The 19,791-nt window shown below is 35.4% G+C and overlaps 1 protein-coding gene across 4 annotated transcripts in view; it reads right to left on the bottom strand.

The window, feature by feature from the left end:
* Agbl4 (AGBL carboxypeptidase 4) overlaps nucleotides 1–19,791 on the bottom strand; it is a 1,315,938-nt gene that overhangs the window by 710,269 nt on the left and 585,878 nt on the right. For all 4 annotated transcript variants that reach the window (XM_087659984.1, XM_087659985.1, XM_087659983.1 and 1 more), the window contains 1 exon segment: nucleotides 5,878–5,972. In XM_087659984.1, coding sequence (XP_087516110.1) covers nucleotides 5,878–5,972 — 95 coding nt within the window.

The raw sequence follows: 19,791 nt of genomic DNA, 5'->3' as shown, positions 1-19,791 counted from the left end.
TGGAAGGAAATGTGTCAACAACTTCGCATAGTAATTATGAGCACAGGACACCTCCAATTGCATTTCATCCTTCCCACTGCTCCTAGGGTTGCTCGGAAACTCAATATCAATCGGAGCCTTCCTCCTAAGTCGCCACTCTACACTGCTTTCCTAGGGAATCTGCTCTATAATGTGACAGAAGACTCCATTAAGGATTTTTTTTAGAGGATTAAATATCAATGCTGTACGCTTACCATATGAACCCAACAATCCATACAGATTTAAAGGTTTAGGCTATGCAGAATTTGAGGCAGAATCTGCTCAGTGCTCTGAGTCTCAAAGAAGAATCTCTAGGTAACAGGAGAATTCAAGTGGATGTCGCTGATCAAGCACAGGACAAAGACCTGGATGACTTCTTTTGGTTGAGATAGAAATAGGGATTCTACAAAACAGAAAAAGACTGGAGGGCCCATCTGGTCACAGACAGCTTTGATGACTACCCATGTAGAAGAGGCGATGATATCTTTGGAGACAAGTATCGAAATTGTTATGATCCAGACCAGAAATGACCCTTGAGGCCCCTGGAAATGAGGAGGCCTAGTGAAGTGTGAGGGGTGTGTGGGGATGAGGACAACCTCTTGGAAACAGGAGAGGAGGAATGAGATGAGGAACTGTGGGCAGGCAGAAAGGGAGACTGGACTTCAAAAAAAGATTAAAGATAACAAAAAAGAAAAGAAAGGGAGACATAACAAAGAGAAAAATGAAATCATGAAATTGAGAGGTAAATGGACGGAACTAGAGAAAATCATTTTGAGTGAGTAAACCAGATCCAAAAAGACAAATATGGTATGCATTCACTTGTATATGGATATAAGCTATTCAGTCAATGGCAATCAAGCTACAATCCATAGGACCACAGAGGTTAGGTTTACAGCAATGGTAATTTTGCTGCTATTCTGAATCATAATGTAAATATCTGTGTTTTTTAATGGTTCTAGGTGACTCCTGTGAAAGGGTTGTTTGACCCTCAAAGAGATCATGATCCACAGGTTGTGAACCGCTGTTGTAGAGTCTTTGGTTCAGGAAGGTAAAGATACTCTTCATGCTATCAAAAAAGAAGTATAAATATCAACTCAGCAACAAACCCATTGATCTAAAAGGTGCCCCTGCCTGCAAGATACACTAAGGCAATGGTGACACAACATTTGTGGGAGTAACCAACCACCATCTGATTTGCCTTAAAGGCCCTCTCCACAAGATGGAACCCATATATAACACTGGTTGGTTGACTTGAGACTAGATTGCCCAGAGACTCAGTAAATTGAATTCTACTGCTCTAAAACCAACAATAAAATGACTCCTAATGACATTCTGTTATAGCTCCTCACTCAGCCATCTTCAGAGAGGCATCATCCTACAACTTAAGGAGCAAGTGCATAGACCCACAAGCAGACATTGTACAAGAGTGAGAGACCGTGAAACCCTTAGCCCTGACTGGGATGTATCCATCAAACTTCTCCCTCAGAGTTTAGGGAACCTTGCAGAAAAGGAGGTAGAAACAGCATAAGAACTGGAGGGGATGTAGCACACCAAGGAAACAAGGTCCTCTACCTCAACATAATCAATGCATCTATGAACGAACTGTAATCATGCAAATTTGAAATAACTATTATTCATAATATAATAAGAATCTGATTCAAGACTGGACCTTTTAATCAGAAAGTCTAAATATTTTCAAAGTACTTAGGAGAAAAGCCATGGCCTCATGAAAACTAGGCAAGTACTCAACCATGGACTCCCAGCCCCAAAACAAAGTTTAAAGGGAAGGGTTTAAAGCAGGGTAGAATCTTAATTACTATTACATACTGTGAGTAGAAGGTTAAAAGTCTAGAACTTTATTTAAGGTGGACAAAATGGCTTGTCTATCAAATTAACAAAGCACCTGTTCCCAAACCCGATGGGTCCAAGGAAGCTCTAGATTAGATGTGGTAGCATAATTAAGAAGTAAGAACATTTTTGCTAATCTTTTATGGCTCTAAAATCACTTGAAAAAAGTTTTGAACTATGTATTTCATTTATCAATTCACATGGATGTTTTGTAAATGCTCAGACGGAAGAGCCATATATTTCAAGAACAAATAAATAGAATCTGGAAGGATAGATGCTATTAGTGGTTATCTGTGATGGAACTTTACAATTTCAATGAATTTTACTTTAACTACACAGACATTTTGTCTCTGACAGGATACTATGTGAATAATTAAAAACATACTTTTCCTAAAAAAAAAAAAACAAAACACCCAAAGAAATAAACAAAAAAACAATACCAAAAATCAGATCAGGTTCATATTTGTCATCTCAGGATCCATATTTACAGAGTGTATCAACAATGAAATATCGAGTAGAAATTACTTTAAAGTTCATTCCAATCTTCTTAATCTATTGCATTGGGAAGAGTAATTAGAGGTATTTCAGATTAGCAAAAGACCGTACAATAATACATTTCATCTTCTTGTGTTCCCATATCCACCTTCTCTATGCATTAAATATAGTTGAAAAAAATACACTTGGGTCATAAGCTTCTGGCTGGTATCACCGTTAACTTCTTATGTAAGTATTTCTACCCCCAATTTCAATATATGCAAAGATGTAGATCTCAGATGTCTAGAAATGTAAGTTTTCATATATTCTTCTGGAACCGTCAGGGAACATTGATGAGTCGTAATTTTAAAATCCTACTGCTATAGACTCTAGCCATTGTCCTTAAGAGGGTTAGAGTATAACAGAATTAATTAGAGTATACTAAAGCAGTCTGAAAATTTCTTACATACTTGCCATTTGCTACCAGATATTTTTACTTTATCTCCTTAAGACAGAAAAGCACTGAGTGACCATGTATTTGCAAAATGTGTTCTTAGATGCATCTTTTGCTCATTTGCTTTCTATAACTAGCAGATTTCCAAGTTCATGCTAAAACTCAAAAGTCTAGGAATCAATTAGAGGTCCTTATGAGACACATCAAGAATGTTTTACTTGGAAAAGTGAAGACATACTATTTTTTCACTATTTCTGAGGATAAAAATCCAGGTAAACATGAAACCTTAACATTTATCCTGAGGCAGAGTTTTTGCCCCAAACTCATAATCTATTTGCTACTACAGAAATTAGTGAAATTCCAGAAAGTGTTAATTATTATTCTTGTCTTAGTACTGGGAAAAGTAGAATTAAGCCAACAATGAAGATATTCTACTATGGGAATCTGCAGGTCATTTGCTAGGCTTGAATTGAGCTATTTTTCTAAAAGCCTGAATTGTGATAATTTTCTTGAAATCAGTAAAATCTAATGTTTTGACAGGCAATGCTTATGGCCACTGGGAAATTTGAGTTAATGCTTCCTGGAAGGTAGGGTGCAGTCTGGATAACTGACAGAAAACATATCCAGGGAAGAACAGGAAAGGGAACAGTAAAGATTCTCAATATAAAAGATTGGCAATTAGAGGAATGGTTAGGACCTATGGAGATTATTTAATAAAATTTCTATAAAATTTCCTTTGCATATCATATTCATGTCCATTTTGCACCCTAACACTTAACATAGTGTACAGAACATTACGACACTAAATAACGTCCTGAAAAATAAAAATAAAAGCATCTAGATTAAGAGAAAGGGAAATTAAGACAATGTGAAAAGTTTCACATTCAAGTTCCAGTCAGTAGAAGGAGGAATTAGATAAAGGTTGACTTGCTAAGTTGTTCTGTGCTAAAATTTCAGGCTATTTCATACTAAAAAGTTCAATCACTGGATATTAATTGCTGTTACAAAGGCCTGCTAACATTGGATATAGGTACTAAATTTTCAGGTATCATATTACAAGTGTAAAGACTCATTAATAATTCAAAATCTTGTCAAGAGGACAGAGAAGTGGGGGAGAGGACCTAAGTGACAAGATATGGAGCAGGTAACAAAATCAAATGTTTAGCTGTAAGATCTGAGAGATAGGGAGGTGTTGGGAGTGTGAAAGGTAGAGAAGGAAGGAAGACGGAGAGAAGGAAAGGGAAGAGGAGAGGAAAAGGAAGAGGAAAATAGGAGGAGGAAAAGAAGGAGGAGGAGTGAGGGAGAAGGAAACGAGGGAAGAGACAGACAGAGAGAGAGAGAGAGAGAGAGAGAGAGAGAGAGAGAGAGAGAGAGAGAGAGAGAATATCCAAAGCTAACACTTAGAAAGGTAGATAGCAATTAGGGCTGTTGCATAAGATCTTAACCTAGAACTTGGAAAAGTGCATGGTTTTACTGTGTTTGAAAGGTTCCTATGAACAGAAACATAATATTTTATCGACTTGAAGTATCCACTGACACACATGCTTGCCTATATTACTGTCTTCTTGGTTTCAATTAAGAGACTCACAGTGAAGCCTTGCCCTTTGCTCAGACTTATTGACAGACAGAGATCAAAAGTGTAGCTGTTTAATTGATTTGATGCAGTAAGGTAAAAAACATGACCAGAGAGATATTTTTACCATTTAATAAAGAGTTTTGATGACTGTTAGCAAGTGTCTGCATTTTTATAAACCTGAGCTTTTCAAACTAGCATTTATAGAAAATTATCAAGCATCATTTGTAGATAAAAGAAAAATTCAATATTTATGAAATGCTAGTTTTCTATAAATACAGACATTTGGAGACTATCATCTCACTAGTCATTAAAATTTGAATAAGGATCAAAGCTAGAATAATATTAACAATTCCTTGCATTTGTATAGCATTTTACATATTATTAATAATAGATGACATTTGTTGAGCATTTAGCAAGTGCCAGGTGCATTACATATAAATTCTCATAAAGAATTCAGTTCATTCACAGAAACATTTACTTAACACCTACTATGTGACGGAGGGCTAATACTTGGTTTCTGTCTTTTAAAATCTCATTTTGTCAGTCTCAACAAATGTTGGTTTAATGAATAAATGAATAGATGGAGGACAGGATGAAGCAGTTCCAAGGCTCTGTAAGGCAATATATAAATAACTAGGTCTTCCCCTTAGCTTTTATGACTTTGAGAATACTTAATTTCATCTAGCTACAACTTTTCCAATCAACTTTTCTCAGTTTTTGTTATATTTAAAATATTTCTCACAAATTATGAAAATGTTAACTATAAAGGGAAAATGTTGGCAAAAGAATGAGGTCTCAATAATTCATGTAGTTATTATTATTACTATTAATATCATCATTACAATTAGTAGGCAATCATATCCAATTTCTCTCCTCATATAGTGATGGGACAAATAAAACGCCATACAAATACAATATTTATAGAGAATACCACACACACACACACACACACACACACACACACACACACACACACACACACACAAAATAGAAGGAATGAAGAAAAGAAGAAAAGAACAGAAATACATCTAGAGTGTCCAAACATTTTGTGACATGACATTGTCATCTACAAATGTCCTTGGCTACATTCACAGCTATGCTGGGATGCATATGGACCACATTATAGGTTGGGCTAAACTATAGTTTCCAATGTCTTCCTATACATTATCAATATCTAAAGTAGATCAAAGGAAGAAGAGTGGGTAGAGGTTCACTTTTAAGTATATTTTCAATGATACATAATAAATTAATTTAAGACAAAAATTTTACCAAAAATCATACTATATAAGTACCCCCATAACAAAATTTGTTTCTACTAAGCTTGGGAACAAGTTCCCAACATTCTGAAAATATAGTACATAGTGACCAGATAATAGCCATCTAGAAACTCCTCTGATTCATAATCTGCAGATATAACAAAGTTGTTCTCCAACTATGCAAAAGGTAAATTTAAGCAACAAGTCAAATTTTCTGCTCAGAAATGGATCACATCACATGGGTTACTTACCATTTTGGTCTGCTGGTAGATTTCACCATTGGTGCCATCCCATCTCTATAAAGACTCTTGGTTTTACTGAAGTTAACGATGTTGAAAATGACCCTCTATAAAAGAAACAGAAATTTATCAGAAGCTCTTGCTATGCAAATTACAATTTTTTGATACTTAAAAGAGAAAATCATAAGTGAAGTTAAAGGAAGCCACAGAAGACTAGTGCCCCACAGTGCAACAGCGATCACGAATTGTAACTTGTTTGTGCTGCGTAAGCCAGTCAGCTTACAGACCTTATTCATTTAGAATTAATTACTACAATTGACTTTCACTTAATTAGTTTTGAAACTCTGAAAGTCTGATATTTATTTCTAACACTAACACTTTATGTTTTTTTTAACCTTGTATTATGAGTTAGTAATGATTCCCATGTTGAAAAATGGTAGTAATTGTATCTACCTAAGTAGGTTTCTGATGGGAATTAATGTATGTATAGCATCTAGACATTCATTAGGAAATATAGGATTCAATGTAAAGTTTAGCTACTTTTTTTCCATCCTTTTATAGAAAAACTTATAATTTTCCTGAACATCAATACTCTCATTAGGGTAAAGGTAAACCTTTGATGTTAATAAGACAAAAGATACTTGGTACAAAATCACATCAAAAATATCCTCCAACTACTTGGAAATTCATTGACTAGATCTAGAGACACCTTCCTCTTTTGTGCTGCCTCTGTGCTACGCTCTGTGCCCAGGCCCAGGGTGTGGGGCTCAACCCTAACATCACCACACATTGTGTAACTATAGGTGCTAGAGTAAATCATCTCCTCTTGATGTTTTACCCTTAAAATAATGGAGTGGAGTAGAATGTTCTAGATATCTTTGTCTTAATTAACACATTTTCATAAGGAGACACAAGAAATTGTGATCAAAATACATCCAATACCACTGAAATATTCCAGGACACCTGAAGACTAGGGCTTAAGAAACTAGAATAGAAGGAGGAAAGAGACACGCTCTGCGAGATTACCATTGCTTAGCCTGTCGCTGCATTTATGGAGGAAAGATAAAACATGGAACTTCATGAGATACTTTATTCACCAATTATTTATATGTCAAATGTAATATAAATTTTACATAAAAGATCTTATATATTCTTTCATGACTATAATTAAAACAATTATTTCTCCATTTTACAGATAGGGGAATTGAATCTTTGAGGGTCTCCTTAATTTGCTCAAAGTCACACAACTCATAGATGATAGGACTTACATTTAAATCTAGGGGATAAAAAAGGTAAGTTAGCAATGATCTTTACCTTGGAGAGTTATTAAGGTTATAAGATAATATAGCTACAAGTAAATAAGTTTTTTTAAACAAGGAGGAAACTAAATATGATAGAAAGTTTTAAACTCTCAAAACTGTGTTTAATTAAAAAATGAAGATCACTGTCTTTGTATTTGCAACTGCTATAAATGACTTTATTCCATGAAATGAATTCTTAGGAATAACTTGTGTTTTGGTTTCTCTTTAGAGACCCAGTCTTTGATCCCAACTCCGAACATTTCAGACCTCCATTCTGTCATTACATTAAGGCATCAAGAATGTCCAAGGCTGCTCCATTATTAATAACTCAGACTTGCTGGTTGTCAGTTCAATTACTTTTCCCAGGGTCCTGTCTACTATCTGATTTAAGAAAATCAGTATCGAGGGGACAAATGGCCCTCGAACTGCACATGGCATAATCTCCTTTATTTTTTTCTTTTGAGTGTCAAATCTATTTCCAGTAAATATGTAATATGTATCATATATACATGTATATATATATATATGCAGGTGCTAGATTATCAATAAAGGGAGAAAGCTAATAAATGATACAAACACACAAAGCTGAAATTAAAAGGTAGAAAGGAAGTGGAATGTTCTTAATTACTATCATTTTATTACATTAACTAATGTGATTAAAAATTTCTCAAGTATTTTAAATATTTTATATTACTTCACTATTACATTCTTGGACAAAAGTTACATATTTCAACTCAATTTAAAAGAATGTAAAAGTTAAACTAATAACAGCCAGGTGTTTTGCCTTTATCCCATGAAAAACTCTCCAGGCCTGTAAATGGTGGAGTTGGGTCTCAAGTTTCAGGTTGCTTTTAGTATACAGACTCATATATCTGATGCAGAATTCCACACTCCCTAATATTCTTACTCCATATATTGGCCAGAAAATGTTACCCACACATTCAGCAAGGCAGCAAGTGGTAGGTTATAAGAATGAAATAATGAGGAGAAAAGTATTAGCTAATGATGATCTCAATGTATACTCATTATGCACTCAATTCCCAGTTAGTCATTTCATTCATATTATTCTACCTTGTAAGTTAGAATCACCTGCAAAACTTTTGAGAGCTACAGGCCCTTAGATTCCAACTCGGGTTTCTGATATTTGAACAATTTCTTATTTGCTGGAAAGGAATGAACTTTATAAGACAGAAGCTATTTGTTACTTCTTGTTGTCATAGTTTGAAAATCAACTGTTCCTCGCAGGCTGTTATATTGGGGATTCTTTGCTAGCTTGTGGGCTTTAGGCCTCCCTAAAGGTTGTATCCTAAAGACTCTAACATTCAGTGGATGAGACCCTTAATGGATTCCAATATGCTTTGTTTTGAGAAAGTGGTGAGAAGTAAGAACTGGAGTAGGACACTGGGGGAGTTCTAAGAAAAGATGTCTATCTTCCCTTGCCTACTACAACTTCTCTCTATTTTAAGCTTGGAAGTGGTCAGTCTCTTCTAATATGATGTCTCCTGGCTTCATGTTATGACTCACTTTGGCTGAAGAGGATAGGACTAGGGGCACATAGATAAGGACAGAGAAAATAATGAACACTAAGAGAAATGATCAACAGCTGAATAAGAAGACCAAAAGGATTTTAGATTATGCAACTGTGGTAAACTACAAAGTATTCAAAGTATTTTTGTGTTTTTAAATAAGATTTTTAAGTACAAGAGAGCATCCTCATCAACAACAAAACTGTATTCATTAACTTAAAAATGCAGTTGAATTTAAATATCAATCTCTCAGATTAAAATGCATAATAAATGTTACTGCAAGAATAATTAATAAGTTTTAAGAATGAGCTGAAGAAATCCAGAATTAAGAATACAGAACAAGTTATAAAATATTAACAAGATATAAAATGGAAAGAAATAAAGCTCTAAATGTATCTCATTAAAAGTTGACTAAAAAGAGACATGATAATGTAGCATGATCAAAAAGAAAGAGAAAAATGCCTGAGTATGAGTTCAAGATGGTAAAAGACACAAGTATTTAGATCCAGGGATTACATGATCATCCAAAGCAAGATGCTTGAAAACATAAAGAAAAAAGTAAAGGAAACTGTTTGAAAGCATAACAGAAGAAATGCAGGAAGAAAGAAGAAGAAGAAGAAGAAGAAGAAGAAGAAGAAGAAGAAGAAGAAGAAGAAGAAGAAGAAGAAGAAGAAGAAGAAGAAGAAGAAGAAGAAGAAGAAGAGGAAGAAGAAGAAGAAGAGGAGGAGGAGGAGGAGGAAGAGGAAGAGGAGGAAGAAGAAGAAGAAGAAGAAGAAGAAGAGGAAGAAGAAGAAGAAGAGGAGGAGGAGGAGGAGGAAGAGGAAGAGGAAGAGGAGGAAGAAGAAGAAGAAGAAGAAGAAGAAGAAGAAGAAGAAGAAGAAGAAGAAGAAGAAGAGGAAGAAGAAGAAGAAGAGGAGGAGGAGGAGGAGGAAGAGGAAGAGGAAGAGGAGGAAGAAGAAGAAGAAGAAGAAGAAGAAGAAGAAGAAGAAGAAGAAGAAGAAGAAGAAGAAGAAGAAGAAGAAGAAGAAGAAGAAGAAGAAGAAGAAGGCGGCAAGCAAGCATGAGACCAGAAAACCACTGATTGACCATCACCATAAATTAATGGCAAGATGTCTTTTTAAGAAAACTGAACATGTTAATAAAAAAAAAGAAAACTGAACATAAACATTTTAACTTCTAATCTGGTTTCTCAGCTGTCTGGCCTACATCCTTATGTGTTAAGTACTCTTTTTCTCCCCTGCTTCTTATCATCGGGGCTTATTTTTATTAAAAACATTGTGTGTGTGTGTGTGTGTGTGTGTGTGTGTGTGTGTGTGTGTGTGTGACTGTGTGTCTGTGTGTGTCTGTGTGTGGGTGTGTTCATCTTAATGCAGGTGCTCACAGGGGCCCGAAGAGGGTGACAGATCCACTAAAACTCGAATTACAGATATTTGTGAGCAGCCTCACACCATGGGTTCTGAGAATCCAACTTGAAATCTCTGGAAAAGCAGTAGGCACTCTTAAGTGTGAGCCATCTCTCCAGATACCAAGTACTCTCTTTCTTATTAGAACTGTCTTTATTATCACTATTCACATGTTCCTGGCCAAAGTCTATGTTCTGATATTCTGGGACACAATATTATAGAAATTCCAGCTGTCACCCAGACTACAATATCTGTCCATATATCTCGCTCAATTTCCCATTCTCCCCCATATTCTCTCTCTCTCTCTCTCTCTCTCTCTCTCTCTCTCTCTCTCTCTCTCTCTCTCTCTCTCTCTCTCGGGGGGGTTAGCCATGCCACAGGGAAAAAGCCAACACATCCATAACACTTAAACTAGTAACTGGCTGAGCAAATGTGCAACTATTTAGTAAGCTATAGAGTATTCAAATACTCTAATACAATTAATCACAGATGCTTTACAAACACTCTGTAATCAATAAATGTGAACATTGTCAAGTAAATAGAAGATACCTATAAAATTAAGTATGTATATGACCACAAAACAAATATTAGTTCCAATTCATTTTATATCAAGTCATAATATAAAAACATATTTCAAAATGATTCTAAAAGGGTTGCAAATTTTGAAGAGGTCAAACATCTATACTTTCTAACTTTTCATGTGTCAAAGAAGATATAGTGACAAAAATAGAACATTTTTAAACTTGGATGGTCAATTTGCCATTATCTATGAAAGTTTGTGACACACAGCAAGAACAGTCCATAGACAGGATATAAAGAAACAAAGACATACTGACTACCATAGAATTGTTGGAAGGCAAAACACTGAAAGTACCTGGTACCTCTGAAGACAGAAGTTCTATGCAGGGGTTTGACCAAAAGTATTACTAAGAGAAATTAAATTCCCAATTCTCCATCTCACCTCAGTCCTAAGACTTATCCTTACTCCATGTGGCTGACTTTAGAGGACTAAGTGCTGAAGCACAGAGAGAGATCTGGATTCAGAGATGGCAAGCACAGCAAAGGGCAGGTGCTGGGTACTGTTGTCTGACTTGAAGCTCCAGATAGGAGATTAGAGGATTTGTCTCTGGAATCACAAACTCTCCATAGGAAAATAATTCCAAATACAGATTCAGAACACTACCCCAATAAAATGCCAGCTTGTTAATATAGCAAAATATAGGAGTCAGAGAAAGTCCTCAGTGAATGAAATCATGAGGAAATGTGTACTTTGATATAATCATAGCCTAATGAAGACACTGTGACCATTTGTCCCATGGCAAATTGATACAATATTAACTCTACAGGCCAGGTTTAACAGGGATAAGGAAGCTTTCCATGGAAGTCTGGCTATGAGTGTTCACGAACCATTTGTCAGTGTGTAAAGACTAGCAGCTATAGTTTCCTCCTTCCAGATGTTTACATCCTGGGACTGCTGACCTGCAGAGAACTTATAAGGGACTAGATAACCTGTGCTATATATATGTAATAAACACACCGAGGTTCAAGGTTGCAGTGGTGTGGGTTAGCAAACACTATATAATCCCGACTTTGTTGCATTGTGTCTGTGTGTCATTCCTTTATTCCCTGACAGCTCCTACCCAGGCTTCTTGAACCCAAGCAATGTAGAACACAGAGCAATAAAAGATACTCAATATAAGCAGAGACAAAGGCAAGAAAACTTATAAGAATTTGAAGAAACAGTAAACTTGAACTAAGTGTACAGAAAGCTACTGTAACAGAACTAGAATTATATATTAGAAGGTAAGAGGTCAGTTGCAAAAAATAAATTAAGAATATGAGATAATTATCTAGTAGCAGAAATATTAAGAAATGAAAGTATCTGGAGCAAAAAGTCAATGAATCCTGTACAAAATAAAGAGAAATATATAGCAAATTGTAGACCAGAGATTTTTATTTAGAAATGCACAGATGATACAGAAAACAATCAAATAAATCAAGTTTTTTTGTTTTTGTTTTTGTTTTTTGGGGGTTTTTGTTTGTTTTTTGTTTTTGTTTTTTGTTTTTTTGTTTTTGTTTTTGTTTTTGTTTTTTTTGTTAGCAAAGGGGCCACCTACTGACTGCAGCCTTTTTGTAGATAAAGCCATGTTCATTAATGAGTGTTACTTATGATGCTTTCACAACATTGGCAGCAGAGCTGAACAGTTCTGCAAAAAGCTAATAGTTCTCAAAGTAAAAATCATTTACTCTCATATTCTTCAAAGAAGCAATTTGCAGATCCTGGCTTTAGAAAGCAGGAACCAAAAAGTAACAGCATGTTTGGGGGGAAACATTTGTAGTACTACTTGAATTTAAAAACTATGTTAATTGTTCATGAGATGAAAGACAATTAAAAAGGTAGAAATCTGTTCAATTCACAAGGTTCTTACAGTCTTGGAGCAAAGCCAGGCAGGAATTTAGGGAGAAAGAACAAGTATAACCCAGTCTCAGTGATAAGCCATGGTTGAAATTTTCTAAGTATCACCTATTTCTAAATATTATCCAGCAGTAAACTTCCTCACACATAAAAGTACTATAATAACATAATATGACACATATTAGAAATAAAAAGATATATCAAAGTTAAAAATAGGTAATAGTGTAAGTCACAAGACTAGGAAATTACACAAAAAAATAAAAGGTTGCCCAGAGAGATTCAGTGAAATCTGAGATGTGAGTGGGTTCTTCAGGGCAAATTCTTCCAAGTTACACACACACACACACACACACACACACACACACACTCACTCACACACATACATAAACACATACACACACCTACATACACACATACACACACACATTACATACATATATACACACAGAGACACACACTCACACACAGACACACACACTCACCAATATAGACACACAGACACAGAAACACACAAAGTGACACACACACACATTCACACACAGACACACACATGCACAGATATGCACACGTTCACACAGACAAACACAGAATGACACACACATACATATAGAAACACAGACACACACAGAGTGACACACACAAACATACACAGACACACAGAGTGACACACACATATACACAAACACACAGACACACACACAAACACATACACATACATACACACACATATACACACACAAATATATATACACACACAGACACACACATATATATACAAACACACATAAACATACACACACCTACACATACACTCACCTACACACACATATTCACAACAAACACACACAGAGAGACACACCCCCCACATACACACATACTCACATATCACACTCATACACACACATACACACAGACACACATACTCACACACAGACACACCCACACATACAGACATACTCACATATCACACTCATACACACAAATACACACAGACACACATACTCACACACAGACACTCCCACACATACAGACATACATGCACACATATACACACACAGACACACAAACACATAGACATACCTACATACACACATATACTCACACATACACACATATACACACAGACACACACTCACAGACAGACATACACATATACACACACATACACACACATATACACACACATACACACACATATATACACACAGAAACACACACACTCACACATAGACATACATATTATACACACACATACACACACATACCACACAGATATCACATACATACACACACACACTCACGTACATACATACACACACACAAAGACACACACACATACATACAGACATTTTGCTGAAAGTAATTAAAATAAAAATACTATAACAATTTTCATTATTAGAAGGAAAGGGAAAACACTTATTAATACAAAAACTTCTTATTTCTAAAGCTGAAAGAAGATATACCAAGCCAACTTAGTTCTACTAAATATATAAAGGCAATTGATTACATTAACAACATCCTTATTTAGAAAATTCAAAACTTTCTAAAAAATATTAGTTTTACCAGAAGATTTGCCTAACCATGTGACAAAAGACACCAAAACTGCACGGAACGCTGTGGACACTTGAAGTGAGACAACACCTTCCTATTTGTGCTATGCAACCACATAACTTTGACAATGAAATCTGAAAAGGCAAAAAATAGGGAGGGTGAGTTGCTCTCTGTCACAATACACCACACTGATGACTTCAGTCCAGCAGAGGAGGTGGAGGTAATTATACTGAATTTGAACGATTCTAGGAATACTTGAAACTTTAAAATTAAGTGAATCATAATATATTATATTTTTAGAAAAAAAGAATTTACTCCAAATGTCAAATAATAGCATTTGATAAAATATAGTGCTCTTGAATTGTAATTACTCCAGAAAACTGATTATAAGAAAGCTCTTAATCTGATAAAGGTTATCTACCTAAAGAAAATGTTTAAAAATGAAATAATGCCATAATTAATCACAAAGAACATAAAGAATTTTTATTAAATTTGGGGACAAGAAAAGAGTCAGCTATTGCTATGTCCATTTCTTTATTTAAAATTTATTCGGGAGATTTCTGCTACTTTATTTTACTTTTCCATTATCTTATTCATATATTAACTTTACATCAGGATCTCCTCCCAGCTCTTCCTTGCCACAGCCTCTCCTCCCAACCCATCTCCTATATAAAATAGTTAAACACACAGAATATCCCTAGGATCTGCTATTAGAAGTCATTGATAAAAAGTCAATATTTTAAGATTCTTTATGTATTTACATCAAATTAAAAACAATAAAATGAAAATTTTAAGGTATTTTATAATTATTGTTGTTTCAAAATAGTAAATACCTATGCATAAATGGAACAAAAGTATAAAACCTTTAAACAAAAACTATCAAACAGTAAGACCAACCAAAGAATTGCAACCCCATGGGAAGAACAACCATCAACTAACTGCCCCCCACCTCCGGAGCTTCCAGGGACTAAACCACCAACCTAAGATTACACATGGAGGGACCCCATGGCTTCAGCTGCAAATGCTGCAGAAGCAGAGGAATGCCTTATCTGGCATCAATGGTAGGGGAGGCCATTGGTCCTGTGGAGGCTTGATGCCCCAGCAGAGGGGAATGCTAGGGTAGTGAGGGGGGAGTGGGTGGGTAGGTGAGGATGCCCCCTCATAGAACAGGGGAAGGGGGTTATTTATTTATAGAAAAGGAAAAGCTCTGACCCTACATTCTGAGACAAGGAACTTCCAAAAATACTGTTGAGTTCATCTTCTGTTGTCTATTGTTGGTTATGAAGCCTATTCTTTTTTAAATTATTATTTTATTTACATGATAGATATTGTCCCCCTCCCTGGTCCCCCCTCTCCGAGCTCTTCATCCCAACCTCCCTTACTTTTGCTTCTGAAACGGTGTTCCCTCAAACCCCCACTCCCACTAGCATCCCCCTTTCTCTGGGGCATCAAGTTTCAAACAATTTCTTTTCTTTTCTTTTTTTCGGAGCTGGGGACCGAACCCAGGGCCTTGCGCTTGCTATGCAAGTGCTCTACCACTGAGCTAAATCCCCAACCCCAAACAATTTTTAAAGTGCAAAGTCAGTGTCTTTTCCAACACACCAAAGTGTTTATTTAAACCTAATAGAAATTAAGATAAAGATAAAATCAGACATACGTTATAAAAAATGGAAAGATCTCGATTATGTGAATAGATGGTTATGCTATTAACAGTTGAGGAAAAATAATCTAAGAAATGAATTCACTTCTTACCCATGAAATCAGCAAAAATAATTAAGCTGAAAGTATCAAGTAAGGAAAATTATGTGGAAAAGAGTGATTTTATACTCATGATGAACATGCAAAATAAAATAACCTCTTTAAAGGCAAACTTGGCAATAAAGATGAAGGCACTTGGAACTATGATGCTGAAACTGTATTCTAAGACATATCTATATACTGCATAAGGTTACATACATGAGAGAGAGACACTAGTACATCTGTTTATAAAAGCAAACAACTAAACCACTTAACTCAAGAGAGTAGATGAATTTTGTTTCTTTGGCAAAACAGAATACCCATCAGCATTTAACATGAATGCTCTAGAGGGACAATTATCCAGGATTGTGTTTAATGAAAAGGCAAAGCAAGCATCATAACACAGAATGATAGCATTTTCAGCTTAATATGTGTATAAAAGTCATAAAATCACTTCTGAATAATAAACACTAATTTCAAATATGTGGTTCTTTCTGGGAGAAAGGAAAAGAAAAGGTATTTATGGTACAATGTTATATCTATCAAAGTGAGTAAAAAATCAGCAATATATGAAGGATGACAGATATTTGATTATTTTATAGAAATTTATATTTTTCTTAATATGAAGTGGAAAAATCACCATTAAAATTTCATTGGATATCTTAGTATAAAATGTGAAGTGCAGTATAATGTGTCTTTTTCAAATGTTCAGTATATTGTTTTCTTGAATCAATAATTCTTACATTTTATAGTTTTAAATGTTATATTTTCTAAATAATAGCATTTTATGTTAAGTTTCTTATGCCCAAATTTCTGTTTCGGTTTCACAGATCTATATGTTTATTCTGGGGACAGTCTAACAGTGCGTTCATAACTGAAGTTCAGTGACACACTTCAATGCTGGGAAGTCTTGAGTTGACGTTCTCCTCTTGCATTTGTGAATGGTTTCATTCATACCCAGAGAATGCATTATTCACTACTATACTTTTTCATTAATTTTGAAATTGTGAGATTATATATATTTACCTGATATTTTTCATGGTTTTTATTCTTTCTCAATAATTTAAACAATATAAAGTTAGATATATACTATCATTAGTTATATATAAATTTTAAAATATATTGATTCCCTAACTTATTCTGAGTATTTTTCATACGAATAATGCCAAAAAGCCATATTGAAACAACTAAGTTTGCCACATTATTCTGATGACAGAGCAGGAAGTAATAAAATGGTAGAAGGCTTTGAAGGATAGTTACATAAACTAGACATGGGCCTTGTTATCATGACATATCCAAAGCATATAGGAAATATAGGTAAGAGTTGCTTAAAAATTAGCAACTCTGTATATTCAACTCCATGACACCCATATTTCCAAGCCATATTCCCATGTTTTTACATTGCATACTCTCTGGGATGAACCTGCATTTCCTGCATTCTAGGAAGAAATATTGAGAGGTCCAACCCTATCTCTCACTGTATGATCTTGACCATGATTTCTCATCTTTCACAACCTGTTTCTTTATCTATTAAGAGAGGTACCATATCTACATGATAAAGTCAGTAGATTTAAATATGCTTTCTAAGAAAATGTGTTTAGGAAACAACATATTTATGTTCATGTTCATCTCCATGTATATGAATAAACACTTAAATGTGTGTAGATATATACATGTATGTACAGAGCTGTAAAAATATATGTACATATAAATGTAAAAAGTTATATGTAAAGATGTAAATATCATGTATACATAGTTAAGCACCCACCCCACCTATGTTGTCATCCAAAATTTAAAACTATGCTAAGGAATCCTGGGCTTAACATACCAAAAGCATAAAGTCTGAAGTAAAAGCAATCACTTATTTCAGAGTAATCCATATTTACAGGAGTCATAGGTAATTCCTTATAAGCTGAACCTGTATATTTTCACTAGCAATTGTCAAAATGTCTACAGTGATACTGGGGCTTGAGCTAGGTAAGAAATAACTGGCTTAAAAGTAGCACATTAGAAGAATCTTCTCCTTCACAGAACATTGAGAAGGCAGCCAAAGAGATAGAGGAGGAATGCAACAAAACATTCTCCTCAAAGGAAGTTCAGCCTATGGGACAAGAGCATAACCAAAATGACAGAAACTAAAGATCTTGCAGAGAGACCATTCTCTCTAATCAGAATAAATATCCATCAGTGCCAAGATCTCTCTCCCAAATTCCTTCCTTTCTCACATCTTGACAATATCTCTTACTGAGTTTTGTTCTAAGTTTTCAATTCATTTATTCAAGAAAATATTTACCCAATAACCTTATTGAATGAACAATTACAAGATTACTACTGTGCATCAGCTGTGATTATAGATATGAATAAAAGTGACTCCTTGGCCCTTAGGCAAGGCTAATAAGCAAACACACACACACACACACACACACACACACACACACACACACACACACACTCTAATGCTGAGGAAGAGACAATATTATAGCCAAGGTAATGCAAAGAAAGTTTTTTTTTTGATTGTTTGTTTTGTGGAAGAGGGAGTCATGGTCTCGTTTTATAACCAAGGCTGGCCTTGAACATGACCTTCTTCCTTGTCTTCTGGGTGCTCGGATTGTAGGTATGTGACACCACACAAAGTCACAAATTAGAATCTTTATTGAAGACGGATTGACCAGGTAGGAGAGCATGTCTATAAGACATTTCTTCAACGTGAAGAAATCACACAATTTCTGGAATTATTAGTTACTTTGTGCAACTAGAAGGAAGTATTGCCTGAATTCTCCTGAGAGCACAGAGAAGGACAAGAGATTAGAGCTTAGCATTAAGGTATATAGCAGTTGTGGTAAAATTTTTACTTTCACTGAGAACAGTATGAAAAGACTATTGAAGCTTCTTCTTTACTGTATATGTGAAAAGTTTAGCTCTATATTTAAAAACAATCTAGAGAATATGGAGAATAAGATGAATGAGGACAGATGACACATTTATACAGTCTAGAACATAAAATAGATGGGTAAATAAATTATTGTAAATCCAGTGTCATCAATGAAAAAGTATGTCAAGAATTCCTTGGGGCTTATAAGTGGTGAATAAAGCTACAGGAGATTCTTCCTCTCTCTCTCTTCCGCTCTTCTTCCTCTTCCTCTCTCTCCCCCCCCCCCCTCTCTCTCTCTCTCTCTCTCTCTCTCTCTCTCTCTCTCTCTTCCGCTCTTCCTCTTCCTCTTCCCCCCGCCCTCTCTCTCTCCCCCCCTCTCTCTTCCTCTCTTCCTCTCCTGGCTTGACACGATAAAAAAAAAAAGAATTCCTTGGGGCTGACATATAGTGAACAGAGAGTGGTCATATCTGCCTGAACATGAAAGGGAATGCTTTCTTTTTCAGACAGTGCATAAAAGAAAAGGTGTAGTTCCGAGTCGAGAAACTTGTGATTCAGCACTGCAATGCATTTCCTCTGTTACTAATGTGTTTGATTTAACAAGAGCCAAGGTCATAGCTTCCACTTCTTTTGAACTGTACAGCATATATTAAATAAAACTTACGTTCAGGACAACTCCTGTTCTCCTGTCTTTGCATGGTGACATCGAGGTCAAGGAGGATAAATAGACATCAAGGTCAAAGAGGATAAATAGACACTGTACAAGTTAGGCCTGGTTCTTCCTTCTAGCCCTGTGGTCCGAGAAATAAGACTCAGACACAAAATATATTTACAAACACTCTGGCCATTTAGCTAGGCTATCCTCTAACTAAATCATAATTTAAAAATAACCCATATATCAAAGTAGAATAAGTCTATACTTTCCACATGGCTAGTTATCTGTGCTCAGGTACCATACGTCCAGTCCGTCTTATATCTTCTTGGGCAAATTCTCCATGCTCACTCTATCCACAAACTAATTCTGCCTCTCAGATGACTCACCTTCTATTCTATCCTTTCCTATGGGCCATAGTTTTTTTTTTAATTGACAAGTGAAGCATCCATACAATACACATAATATGCT

The sequence above is a fragment of the Rattus norvegicus genome, chromosome 5 (genome assembly GCF_021556685.1).
Source record: "Rattus norvegicus strain SHRSP/BbbUtx chromosome 5, alternate assembly SHRSP_T2T, whole genome shotgun sequence".
Lineage (NCBI taxonomy): Eukaryota > Metazoa > Chordata > Mammalia > Rodentia > Muridae > Rattus > Rattus norvegicus.
Note: the sequence above shows the minus strand (reverse complement) of the source record. Positions and strands in the feature narration are given on the sequence as shown.